Below are 14,587 nucleotides of genomic sequence, written 5' to 3'. Positions count from 1 at the left end.
ACATATTTATATATATATGTATATATATATCACCATAAGATGCCGATATAGAGCCTTCACATATACCCTAGTAGTGCTAATATACTATGCCTGTATTACGCAGTACTTATCTATTGAATTATGGACTTATTTAAGCTCAGATACCCGAGATCTGTGAAGACTAACAGATCACATACTAAGCTCTGCTATATCCGAGCATTTTTGTAAATGCAAGAATACTATCTCCTATTGCATTTTGTCCTGTGGGTCCTTTCCAGTGCAAAGTCCCACGCCTACCATAAAGTTTCTTTCCCACATGCAAATTTCTTTAGTTCCAAAACCCTCATGTGCCTGCCTATGTACTGAATGGGTTAACATCCTCTCCCCCTGGGGTTTCGGCAGCATAGACAGACATTCCTCTCCTCCTCCCTAACATCCTCTTCCTCCTCCATCCCTTTCTCCCACCCCTGGCTGCTGCCCCCTCGCCTCCTCCTTTCTCCCTCAGTCCTGGGTGAGGAGACGCAGGGAAACATTGGGCCATGAAGAGTGGGATCCTACTAGCCCTTGTTGCCCTACTCCCCCTGTGGTGCCAGGCTCAAGAGACTGAAGAACAGCGGTCCTGTGATGGGGCATTTGATCTGTACTTCATTCTTGACAAGTGAGTGTCTAGAGGGGGAATATGAGGGGAAGGCAGGCATGTAGGACTCAAAAAAGGCAGAGTTTGCAAGACATGGGATAAGTTTGTCTTAAGAGAATGGAGCTGAGTGCATACAAGGCAAGTCATGGACTAAGGCCCCCCAAACCTGTACCAGGAGCACCTAGACCCACACTACTCTCTCCACTTACTTCGCTGGTCTAGATTCTTAAATGTCCTGAGTCTTTTGACTTGTGTATTCACTTTTCTGGAAACTCCTGAATGTAATGTACCAGTACTTCCATCAAACCTATTGTTCAGGGGTGTTGCTACCCAAACTGTAGGCACCCTGCACTGGGGGCAAATGTCCCGCCAGTTCCCACACCCCTATATTTAAGGGCTCTCAATGATACCTTGCACATACATATAATATGTAGTAGGCTGTGTACAATCCCTTCATCAGTGGGATTAAGGTCTGGCTGTGTACATTGCATTGAATATTTCAAGAAGCTTTACTTTCGGGGTACTTAACAATAATGGAATAACCGGTGGAGGTCTCTGGAGATTCCATTATGTGAAGCACTTAGGTGGCTTTCCTGCTTCTGGTCAGGCCCATGGTCTATCAGTATTGCGGCCCTCCCTGGGGTTAATTCAGACTGGGCATAAGGAGCACATGAGATGGGACCTTCTCTTTGTACAGAGCATGTGACAGATGGACACATGGCTTGATAGGACTTGCCATGGAGGATCTCAGGTGTTACATGACTACACTGTGCACATGGTTACTTGTTGTGGCCCATTGACGTGTACAGTATTGCACACGGCTGACCATTTGGTGACAGTCTGCTTTGTAGTGAGGTTGGCTGGAGGATCCATGCTGAGGTGGTCTCGGGAAAGACTGCATAAAACTCTCTTTGTTAGGTTTCTGTAGCAGTGACCTGATGCTGCGTCAGCGACTGAGCTGCGGTGTATGTGTGTTTACAGACAACTTCAGAAACCGCTAACACACAGACACAGTCAGATACACACATATAGCAGATAGAAACAGACTGAACTGCACAAACACAGACACACAAAGCCACAACACACACAGACACAGTCAGATACACACATATAGCAGATAGAAACAGACTGAACTGCACAAACACAGACACACAAAGCCACAACACACACAGACACAGCTAGATACACACATACAGCAGATAGAAACAGACTGAACTGCACAAATACAGACACACAAAGCCGCAACACACACAGACACAGTCAGATACACACATATAGCAGATAGAAGCAGACTGAAGTGCACAAACACAGACACACGAAGCCGCAACACACACAGACACAGCTAGATACACATATATAGCAGATAGAAACAGACTGAACTGCACAAATACAGACACACAAAGCCGCAACACACACAGACACAGTCAGATACACATATATAGCAGATAGAAACAGACTGAACTGCACAAATACAGACACACAAAGCCGCAACACACACAGACACAGTCAGATACACACATATAGCAGATAGAAACAGACTGAACTGCACAAACACAGACACACGAAGCCGCAACACACACAGACACAGCTAGATGCACACATACAGCAGATAGAAACAGACTGAACTGCACAAATACAGACACACAAAGCCGCAACACACAGACACAGTCAGATACACACATATAGCAGATAGAAACAGACTGAAGTGCACAAACACAGACACACGAAGCCGCAACACACACAGACACAGCTAGATACACATATATAGCAGATAGAAACAGAATGAACTGCACAAATACAGACACACAAAGCCACAACACACACAGACACAGTCAGATACACACATATAGCAGATAGAAACAGACTGAAGTGCACAAACACAGACACACGAAGCCACAACACACACAGACACAGCTAGATACACATATATAGCAGATAGAAACAGACTGAACTGCACAAATACAGACACACAAAGCCACAACACACACAGACACAGTCAAATACACACATATAGCAGATAGAAACAGACTGAACTGCACAAACACAGACACACGAAGCCGCAACACACACAGACACAGCTAGCTACACATATATAGCAGATAGAAACAGACTGAACTGCACAAATACAGACACACAAAGCCACAACACACAGACACAGTCAGATACACACATATAGCAGATAGAAACAGACTGAACTGCACAGACACACAAAGCTGCAACACACACAGTCAGATACACACATATAGCAGATAGAAACAGACTGAAGTACACAAATACAAACACACAAAGTTACAACACACACAGACACAGTCAGATACACACATATAGCAGATAGAAACAGACTGAACTGCACAAATACAGACACACAAAGCCGCAACACACACAGACACAGTCAGATACACACAAATAGCAGATAGAAACAGACTGAACTGCACAAATACAGACACACAAAGCCGCAACACACACAGACACAGTCAGATACACATATATAGCAGATAGAAACAGATTGAACTGCACAAATACAGACACACAAAGCCGCAACACACAGACACAGTCAGATACACACATATAGCAGATAGAAACAGAATGAACTGCACAAATACAGACACACAAAGCCACAACACACACAGACACAGTCAGATACACATATATAGCAGACAGAAACAGACTGAACTGCACAAATACAGACACACAAAGCCGCAACACACAGACACAGTCAGATACACACATATAGCAGATAGAAACAGACTGAAGTTGTGATGAACCTGTAGCCGCCATCTTGGTAATGATAAATCATATCCAGGGATGGCCACACTTCAGCAGCCCCCACCCTTGGGACCTTCTGTTAAAACGTCAACTAGATAGTTTCCCCCCATCCAGGCTCCTGTAAGATAAGAAGCCTACTTAACACTTGAATGCTAGGAGCTTCAAAGACTTCGAGAGGAAACACAGCCAGCAGGGGGGGGTGCTTCGTCCATCTGTAACTGACCATTTGTCCCATAGGACTAGTTTCTTTGTCTGTCACAAGCATGGAGGCATAAGATATAGAAACATGAATAGTACACGCATGTTGCGTGGGATGGGCCAATAAAAAAATATCACGGCGTCCCGGAGCCATTGCGCACACAAGCCTCCGCGGTAGACGTTTGTACGTGCTCTGGAAGCCAAGATATAGCGCGGAGCCATTCCTGAGGACCGTATGGTATCATAATTGATATCAAAAGGTCGGTTACGGCGGCCCGAATCCATGGGAACCCCTGGGGGTATCATGAGACCATCCCAGAAGAAGTTATTGGGTTCCATAGAATTTGGGCTTCTGATCGAAGTTAGACCTGAGGGTGGAGACTGAGTCAGCTGACCTCACCAGCAGTGGGCGGGACGGGGCAGGTAAGATAGCAGGACAGACAAGAGACAAGTCAGTTTTTGACCCAAGAGTGGTGTGCTGAACATCTGAGCACCAGCTGAGGCCACCAAGGGGAGGAGCAGTTTGACCATGCGGTGGTAGGCCTCAGCCTGTAACAAAGAACCGTGCCTGCGACCGCAGAATCCTCTCCCTGCGTCACAAGAAAATCAAGAAACCGGTAACTGATATGCTGTGGTGATTCTGTGTGTTGTATTCCATTGTTGTATAGTTTAGCCTGACCTTATACCTGTGTATATTTAGTTGTATATCGTGTATCTAGTGTATTATTATAATCAATTACCTCAAGTAATTGTGGGCCTGCCTTTTATTCTGCATAACGAACGCACGTCCGTGTGAGCTCGGCTCAAGCCAAAAACGCTACCCAGGGTTGGTTCCTGACCCGATATAGGCCCATTCACGGACTGGGCGTATATCTAAAATAGGGACTGGTGGCAGCATACCAACTGGGGATTGGGGAAGGCTGGTAGTGACGGTCGGAGGTTCAGATATATATATTCCTGGCGCGGCCAAGGAAGATATATATACCGCCCTCACTACAGAGGGCCCCGATACCCAGTAGGTTACAGGACAGTCTCCCTGGCGACCGCTTATCCTAGGTGCAGTTCCTTGACTGACCTGAGGCTAAGAGGGCGCTAGCGAGTTGTGCTGTGTAGTGACGTTACGGTTTAGTGACGTTGAAGGGATAACACACTACCGTGTTCCCTGCGCTGGTTGCAGCTTCCTGGCACTACTTTCTCTAGGTGCAGTACCTTGACTGACCTGAGAGGAAAGGGGGCGCCAGAGAGCTGCACCCACCGGCCGGCTTTCATCACATTGGTGGCAGACCGGTGGGATTGCAGAATAATAGTGTTGTGGGACCCCTACTCCCAGGCACTAAAGACTGCCAGTGGTAACTTCCACTGCTGGAGTCTTAAGGTCAGCCCAACGTTAGACGGTCAGGCTAAAAGTATAACAAGGTGTGTGCAAACTCAGGGTTGCAGCGGTGTCGGTTACCAAGATGGCAGACGGCACCAGGAGCAAGACCCTGCAGGAGGCTAATGCTACGGTCCGTGTGGCAGGAGGGGAGGACATTGTTACTCATGGCGAGGAGGAGTCCAGCCCGGGCACCTCAGGGAGCCAGTCCCCAGTATACGGTCCCGCAGTGGGCTGCCCACCACCTACCCAGCCCAGCCTGTCCAGATCACAAGCCCTTTTACAAGCGGCTATGGCAAGTCTCCAGTCTCATGGCGATGCCGTCTACAAAACCCTCCTGGCAGCATCAGAGAAGGCAGCGGAGGAGGAGCGCGAAGCTGCGGAGCGCCGGGAGGCTGCGGAGCGTGAAGCTGCAGAGCGCCGGGAGGCTGCGGAGCGTGCAGAGCGAGCTGCGGAGCGCCAGCACCAACTGGACCTGGCCCAGCGGGGGCTTCCGCTAGAGCAACCAACCCATCAGGAGACCAAGTCGTCCAAAGTCCGAGCTGAGGACTTCCCTCTACTGGAGAAGGATGGGGACCTGGACTCCTTTCTGGTGGCATTTGAACGGACCTGTCTTCAGCACCATCTGGCCCGGGATCAGTGGGCCAGATACCTGACCCCCCGTTTGAGGGGTAAGTCCCTGGATGCCTTGGGGGACTTACCTGCCGGGGAGGTACAGAACTACGACTGCATCAAGCGGGCCCTGATCCGGCAGTACAACCTCACTCCCGAGTCGTACCGCCAGAAGTTCCGGAGCCTGCTGCGTGGCCCCAAGGACACCTGGACCGATCATATGCGGGCGCTGTTGAGAGCCGCAGAGCACTGGACCTCGGGTCTAGCGCTTACTACCCGCCAGGAGGTCCAGGAACTGTTCGTCACGGAGCAGTTTTTGTGGAACTGCCCAGAGGACCTCCGACAGTTCCTCCGTGACCGAAAACCAACAGGGGCTTCTGCTACAGCCGCCCTGGCAGACGAGTATGCCAATAACAGGGCGCCTGAGCTGAAGAAGTCTGCCAGCAGCACCTGGAGAGGGGGTAAGCCCAGTCATGCCCCTGTTTCCCCGGCCCCTAGAACACAAGGGGTGTATCCCCCTGTTGCCCTCTCCAGGCAAGGACCAGACGTAAGACGTTGTCATCTATGCAACAAACCAGGACACTTTAGGGCTGAGTGTCCCCAGCGCCAAAAGACCCCATCCCAGTCCCAGAGAGCGCCCAATGTTTTGTGTGTGGGAGGGGGTGGTGGTAGGTCCCTGGACAACATCCAACCCGTCACCATAGGCCGTTCTGCGGTCATGGGACTGCGGGACACGGGCGCTGAACGAACACTGGTACGGCCTGAGGTGGTGTCCCCCCAGGACTTGGTACCAGGAAAGACTCTTTCCGTCTCCGGGGTTGGAGGCGTGGAGCCGGCACTTCCCGTTGCCATGGTGTATTTGGACTGGGGTGCCGGAAGGGGGATGCGGGAGGTGGGAGTAACGCCAAATATTCCCGCAAATGTTTTATTAGGGACCGACTTGGGGCGTCTAGTATTGCAGTATGTACCCTCTGAACCCCCAAGTTCGGCCCCCCAAGAGTGTATTGATTTGTCTGCTGCTAATGCCAACCATGTTGTATGTAGTGTGTGTCCTGCTGAGGAGGAGGGAGTGAAACCTGAGGGTAACACCTGCACAGACACAACACAAACAGGGTTAGTGAAAGCAGGTGGGGAGTGTGGGGATGCCCGCAGAGGTGCTCAGCCGGCGTGCCGTGACCTCTTGTCCTCCGGTGAGGGAGGGGGCGGGCAGGATTCTGTAGAGGGAAGCTCAGGGATGGAGAGGGGGGCAGCTACCGGCAGTGTAGGGCTCCCAGGGGTATCCAGGCTGCTGAGTATAGGCCCACTGCAGGGGGAGGAACAGGCCATGGGAGGTGGGGGTGTCCCAAGAGAGGAGCCGCCAGGTAAGACCCCAGGGCAGGAGTTCCCCACATCCGAGATGTCCAAAGGCCTAGGAAGCCTGCCTGATCGGGCGGCTTGGTCAGAAACAGAGGGGAAGCAGGCACTACCCACGGTCACAGCGGTCATAGCCGCTGTCACCAGGAGTGGGAGCGCCGGAGCCCAAGGAGCCTTGCAGAGGTCCGACGGCTTCCCCACTTCTGACCAAGTGTCTGCCGGGTCAGACAGCGGCCAGGTGACATGCCCGGAGGGGCTGACAGAGGATGTGGCAGTTTCGTCGATTCTGGCCACATCAAGTCAGGAATTTCAGGCTGCGTTGGAAGCAGACGACAGCCTGAAAGCTCTCAAGGAACAGGCGGCACAGCCTCCCATGGAGTCAGACTGCGAGCGGGTGGTCTGGGACCAGGGACGGCTGTACCGGGTAACGGTCCAGCAGGGTTCACCGGAGGCGTGGCCCAGGGACCGACAGTTAGTGGTACCCTATCCGTTCAGGGCGGAATTGTTGCGGATCGCACACGAGATTCCGATGGCCGGACACCTAGGGATCGCTAAAACCAAGGCCAGGATAGCTCAGCATTTCTACTGGCCTGGGATGGGAGCCGCGGTGGGTGCCTACTGCCGTTCGTGTGACACCTGTCAGAGGGTGGGGAAGGCGGGGCCGCGCCCCAAAGCCCCACTGGTAACTCTGCTAATCATCGAAGAGCCTTTCTCGAGGGTCGCTGTGGATCTTATTGGACCTCTGTCCACTCCCAGCCACTCCGGGAAATGCTTCATACTCACGGTAGTGGACTATGCCACCCGGTACCCGGAAGCGGTAGCTTTGTCGTCCATTCGGGCCGACAAGGTGGCTACCGCCTTACTGGAGATCTTCTCCAGAGTGGGTTTCCCCCAAGAAATGCTCACCGACCGAGGGACCCAGTTCATGTCGCGGCTGATGGAGTCCCTCTGTAAGCAAATGCAGGTGCAACATCTGGTGGCCAGCCCGTATCACCCACAGACTAATGGCCTGTGTGAGCGGTTCAATGGCACCTTAAAGCAGATGCTTAAGATGTTGGTCGACTCCCACGGGAGAGACTGGGAGCGTTACCTCCCACACCTCCTATTTGCTTACCGGGAGGTTCCGCAGGCCTCAACGGGGTTCTCCCCCTTTGAGCTCCTGTACGGGCGACGGGTACGGGGCCCCCTGGCTCTGGTGAAGGAAGCATGGGAAGGGGATTTGGCCACCCCCGAGGTGTCGGTCATCGAGTATGTCGTGCGCCACCGGGACAGGATGATGGCCTTGGCAAAGCTGGTGCAGGACAATATGGCCCAGGCCCAGGCCGACCAGAAGCGGTGGTACGACCAGAATGCTTGTGAGAGGACCTACCAGGTGGGTCAAAAGGTGTGGGTACTGGTCCCCGTACCACAGAACAAGCTTCAGGCAGCCTGGGAAGGTCCCTACTTCGTGCACCAGAAACTCAATGCCGTCACCTATCTGGTCACCCTGGATCACGCCCGTGGAAGGAGGAAGGCCTTCCACGTGAACATGATGAAGGCTCATCATGAGCGGGAAGCGACTGCCCACCCAGTGTGCAACCTTCCCGAGGAAGGAGAGGTAGAAACCCTCCTGGATCTGCTCACCCAAGCCAAGGCGGGTGGGTCCATCGAGGATGTGGGGGTTGGCCACCAGCTCACGGAGGACCAACGGTCCCAGCTGGGGACCACCCTGCACCCCTTCCGGGGGCTGTTCAGCAGCCTGCCCGGAAGGACTGAGATGGCTGTCCACGACGTGGACACTGGCGATCACCCGCCGATCCGGCGTTCAGCATATCGGGTCTCTTTCGAGGTGCAGGGAAACATGCGCCAAGAGATAGACGAGATGCTGAAGCTGGGGGTGATCCAGGCATCCAGCAGCGCGTGGGCCTCGCCTGTAGTCCTCGTACCAAAGAAGGACCGAACTACACGGTTCTGCGTGGACTACCGGGGGCTCAACGCTGTAACGGCCACCGATGCGTTCCCCATACCACGCATCGATGACCTGCTCGATCGGATGGCCGGGGCTAAGTACCTGACCATCATGGATCTGAGCCGGGGGTACTGGCAGATTCCTCTGACCCCCGCGGCAAGGGAACGCTCTGCCTTTATCACCCCTTTTGGACTGTACGAGTCCACAGTGATGCCATTCGGCATGAAGAATGCCCCTGCCACTTTTCAGCGGATGGTCAATACGCTGCTTGAGGGACTTGAAGGGTACGCGGCTGCGTACTTGGACGATATTGCAGTCTTCAGTCCCACTTGGGAGGATCACCTAGAGCACCTGCGGCAGGTGCTCGGTCGGATCCACCGGGCAGGCTTGACCATCAAGCCGGAAAAGTGCCAGCTGGGCATGAGTGAGGTCCTCTACCTGGGTCACCGGGTAGGCGGGGGGGTTCTGAAGCCAGAACCGGGGACAGTGGATGCCATCGCATCCTGGCCCACTCCTAGGACCAAAAAGCAGGTGATGTCCTTCTTGGGGACCGCCGGGTACTATAGGAGGTTCGTCCCACACTATAGCACCCTGGCCAAGCCCCTGACGGACCTCACCAAGAAGAAGCTGCCCGTCGCAGTCGACTGGACAGTCGCCTGCGAGACAGCTTTCGGGGCACTCAAGGCCGCCCTAAGTAGCTCCCCTGTACTGCAAGCTGCCGACTTCGACCGGCCGTTTGTGGTACAGACCGACGCCAGTGACTTTGGCCTCGGTGCTGTGCTAAGTCAGGTCAACACGACAGGCCAGGAACATCCTGTCTTGTACCTGAGCAGGAAGCTACTGCCCCGGGAGGTGGCTTACTCCACGGTGGAAAAAGAATGCCTGGCAATTGTATGGGCCCTGCAGCGTCTGCAGCCCTACTTGTACGGGAGCCATTTCACCGTGGAGACGGACCACAACCCCCTCAGCTGGTTACACACGGTCTCTGGGTCGAATGGCAGGTTGCTACGCTGGAGCCTCGCTCTCCAGCAGTACCACTTCTCCATTCGCCACAGAAGAGGCCGTGACCACGGTAACGCTGACGGGTTATCCCGGCAAGGGGAGGGTGCAGAAGGACGCACGGGGGAACACAGGAATGTGCTACCCCCTCGCGCCCTCGTATAGGGGGAGGTGTGATGAACCTGTAGCCGCCATCTTGGTAATGATAAATCATATCCAGGGATGGCCACACTTCAGCAGCCCCCACCCTTGGGACCTTCTGTTAAAACGTCAACTAGATAGTTTCCCCCCATCCAGGCTCCTGTAAGATAAGAAGCCTACTTAACACTTGAATGCTAGGAGCTTCAAAGACTTCGAGAGGAAACACAGCCAGCAGGGGGGGGTGCTTCGTCCATCTGTAACTGACCATTTGTCCCATAGGACTAGTTTCTTTGTCTGTCACAAGCATGGAGGCATAAGATATAGAAACATGAATAGTACACGCATGTTGCGTGGGATGGGCCAATAAAAAAATATCACGGCGTCCCGGAGCCATTGCGCACACAAGCCTCCGCGGTAGACGTTTGTACGTGCTCTGGAAGCCAAGATATAGCGCGGAGCCATTCCTGAGGACCGTATGGTATCATAATTGATATCAAAAGGTCGGTTACGGCGGCCCGAATCCATGGGAACCCCTGGGGGTATCATGAGACCATCCCAGAAGAAGTTATTGGGTTCCATAGAATTTGGGCTTCTGATCGAAGTTAGACCTGAGGGTGGAGACTGAGTCAGCTGACCTCACCAGCAGTGGGCGGGACGGGGCAGGTAAGATAGCAGGACAGACAAGAGACAAGTCAGTTTTTGACCCAAGAGTGGTGTGCTGAACATCTGAGCACCAGCTGAGGCCACCAAGGGGAGGAGCAGTTTGACCATGCGGTGGTAGGCCTCAGCCTGTAACAAAGAACCGTGCCTGCGACCGCAGAATCCTCTCCCTGCGTCACAAGAAAATCAAGAAACCGGTAACTGATATGCTGTGGTGATTCTGTGTGTTGTATTCCATTGTTGTATAGTTTAGCCTGACCTTATACCTGTGTATATTTAGTTGTATATCGTGTATCTAGTGTATTATTATAATCAATTACCTCAAGTAATTGTGGGCCTGCCTTTTATTCTGCATAACGAACGCACGTCCGTGTGAGCTCGGCTCAAGCCAAAAACGCTACCCAGGGTTGGTTCCTGACCCGATATAGGCCCATTCACGGACTGGGCGTATATCTAAAATAGGGACTGGTGGCAGCATACCAACTGGGGATTGGGGAAGGCTGGTAGTGACGGTCGGAGGTTCAGATATATATATTCCTGGCGCGGCCAAGGAAGATATATATACCGCCCTCACTACAGAGGGCCCCGATACCCAGTAGGTTACAGGACAGTCTCCCTGGCGACCGCTTATCCTAGGTGCAGTTCCTTGACTGACCTGAGGCTAAGAGGGCGCTAGCGAGTTGTGCTGTGTAGTGACGTTACGGTTTAGTGACGTTGAAGGGATAACACACTACCGTGTTCCCTGCGCTGGTTGCAGCTTCCTGGCACTACTTTCTCTAGGTGCAGTACCTTGACTGACCTGAGAGGAAAGGGGGCGCCAGAGAGCTGCACCCACCGGCCGGCTTTCATCACAGAAGTGCACAAATACAAACACACAAAGTCACAACACACACAGTCAGATACACACATATAGCAGATAGAAACAGACTGAAGTCCACAAATACAAACACACAAAGCCGCAACACACACCGACACAATCAGATACACACATATAGCAGACAGAAACAGACTGAACTGCACAAATACAGATACACAAAGCTGAAACACACACAGACACAGATACACACATATAGCAGACAAAAACAGACTGAACTGCACAAATACAGACACACAAAGCCGCAACACACACAGACACAGTCAGATACACACAAATAGCAGATAGAAACAGACTGAACTGCACAAATACAGACACACAAAGCCACAACACACACAGTCAGATACACACATATAGCAGATAGAAACAGACTGAAGTACACAAATACAAACACACAAAGCCGCAACACACACAGACACAGTCAGATACACACATATAGCAGATAGAAACACCCTGAACTGCACAAATACAGACACACAAAGTTGCAACACACACAGTCAGATACACACATATAACACACATATAAACAGACTAAACTACACAAATACAGACACACAAAGCCGCAACACACACACAGTCAGATACACACATATAGCAGATAGAAACAGATTGAAGTGCACAAATACAGACACACAAAGCAGCAACACACACAGACACAGTCAGATACACACATATAGCAGATAGAAACAGACTGAACTGCACAAATACAGACACACAAAGCTGCAACACAAAGACACACAATCAGATACACACATATAGCAGATAGAAACAGACTGAACAACACAAATACAGACACAAAGCTGCGACACACAGACACACAGTCAGATACACACAAGTAGCAGATAGAAGCGGACTGAACTGCACAAATACAGACACACGAAGCTGCAACACACACAGACACAGTCAGATACACATATATAGCAGATAGAAACAGACTGAAGTGCACAAATACAGACACACAAATCTGCAACACACACACAGTCAGATACATACATATAACACCGATAGAAACAGACTGAACTGCAGAAATACAGACACACAAATCTGCAACACACACACAGTCAGATACATACATATAACACACATATAAACAAACTAAACTACACAAATACAGACAGACAAAGCCGCAACACACACTTTCAGATACACACATATAACACAGATAGAAACAGACTGAACTGCACAAATACCAACACACAAAGCCACAACACACACACAGTCAGATACACATATATAACAGATAGAAACAGACTAAACTGCACAAATACAGGCACTCATACACCACACAGACACACACAGATACACACCTATAACACAGATGGAAATAGACTGAACTGCACAAATACCAACACACAAAGCCACAACACACACACAGTCAGATACACATATATAACAGATAGAAACAGACTAAACTGCACAAATACAGGCACTCATACTCACACCACACAGACACACACAGATACACACCTATAGCACAGATGGAAATAGACTGAACTGCCCAAATACCAACACACAAACTCCCAGCGTACACACAGTCAGATACACATAACACAGATAGAAACAGACTAAACTACACACATACAGACACTCATATGCACACCATGCAGACACACACAGTCTGATACACACACAAATAGAAACAGACTGAACTGCACAAATACAGACACACATACAATCAGATACGCACACAGATAGAAACAGACTGAACTGCATATACAAATATGCAAATACAGACACACATATGCATACAGTCAGATACACACATATAACACAAATAGAAACAGAGTGAACTGCACAAACACAGACACACACAGAGAAGACTGCAGATATACAAACACACAGATAAAAGTGCAGATATGCAGACACACACCACACATGCAGATATACACAGTAAGACACACATACAACATACAGATATAACCTGAATTGCTCAAATATAGACACACATACATGCACCACACAGTCATGCACAAATAAAGCTGCAGATAAACAGACACACAGATCTGTAGATATACAGTACACACACAAAACACACACACAGATAAAACTGCAGATATACAGACACAAAGATCTGTAGATATACAGTACACACACAAAACACACACACAGAGAAAACTGCAGATATACAAACACATAGATAAAAGTGCAGATATACAGACACACGCCACACATGCAGATATACAGACACACGCCACACATGCAGATATACAGACACACGCCACACATGCAGATATACACAGTATGACCCACATTAAAAACATAGATAGAAACAGACTGAACTGCACAAATGCAGACACACATATGCACACCACACAGACACAGATAAAACTGCAGATATACAAACACACAGATACACATAACTACAGATATACACACAACACTCAGACGTACACGTAGATAAAACTGCAGATATACAGACACAAACCACACATATATACATATACAGAACTACAGACACACATATACAACTCACAGATACACAGAACTGCAGATATGCACACTACACAGACACGCACAGATGCACAGAACTGCACATATAAAGAAACACATACAACACCCAAAACTGCAGATCTACAGAGACACGTACAACTTACAGATAAACAACAGATACACACATACACCACATAGACACACAGACATACAAATTCACCACAGAGACACAGACAGAACTTCAGATATACAGACACACATCCAAAACTCAGACACACTCAGAAGCATGCACCACACAGTCACACACACACATACACCACACAGTCACACACACACATACACCACACAGTCACACACACACATACACCACACAGTCACACATACACCACACAGTCACACACACACATACACCACACAGTCACACACACATACACCACACAGTCACACACACATACACCACACAGTCACACACACACATACACCACAGTCACACACACATACACCACACAGTCACACACACACATACACCACACAGTCACACACACCACACAGTCACACACACATACACCACACAGTCACACATACACATACACCACACAGTCACACACACATACACCA

General features: G+C 50.4%; 1 protein-coding gene across 1 annotated transcript in view; it reads left to right on the top strand.

Annotated features, from left to right (window-relative positions):
* The first annotated feature begins 435 nt into the window (after window positions 1–435).
* Window positions 436–14,587, top strand: part of LOC141273024 (anthrax toxin receptor 1-like) — a 119,527-nt gene continuing 105,375 nt past the window's right edge. The window contains exon 1 of the mRNA XM_073684340.1: window positions 436–637. Coding sequence (XP_073540441.1) covers window positions 519–637 — 119 coding nt within the window. The 5' untranslated portion in view covers window positions 436–518. The remainder of the gene's footprint in view (window positions 638–14,587) is intronic.

This window comes from Phyllobates terribilis, unplaced genomic scaffold, assembly GCF_046119375.1.
Source record: "Phyllobates terribilis strain yellow unplaced genomic scaffold, ASM4611937v1 Scaffold_5__5_contigs__length_657084704, whole genome shotgun sequence".
In the NCBI taxonomy this organism is placed as follows: domain Eukaryota; kingdom Metazoa; phylum Chordata; class Amphibia; order Anura; family Dendrobatidae; genus Phyllobates; species Phyllobates terribilis.
The sequence above is the reverse complement of the archived record's forward strand: the minus strand, read 5'-3'. Positions and strand labels throughout refer to the sequence as shown.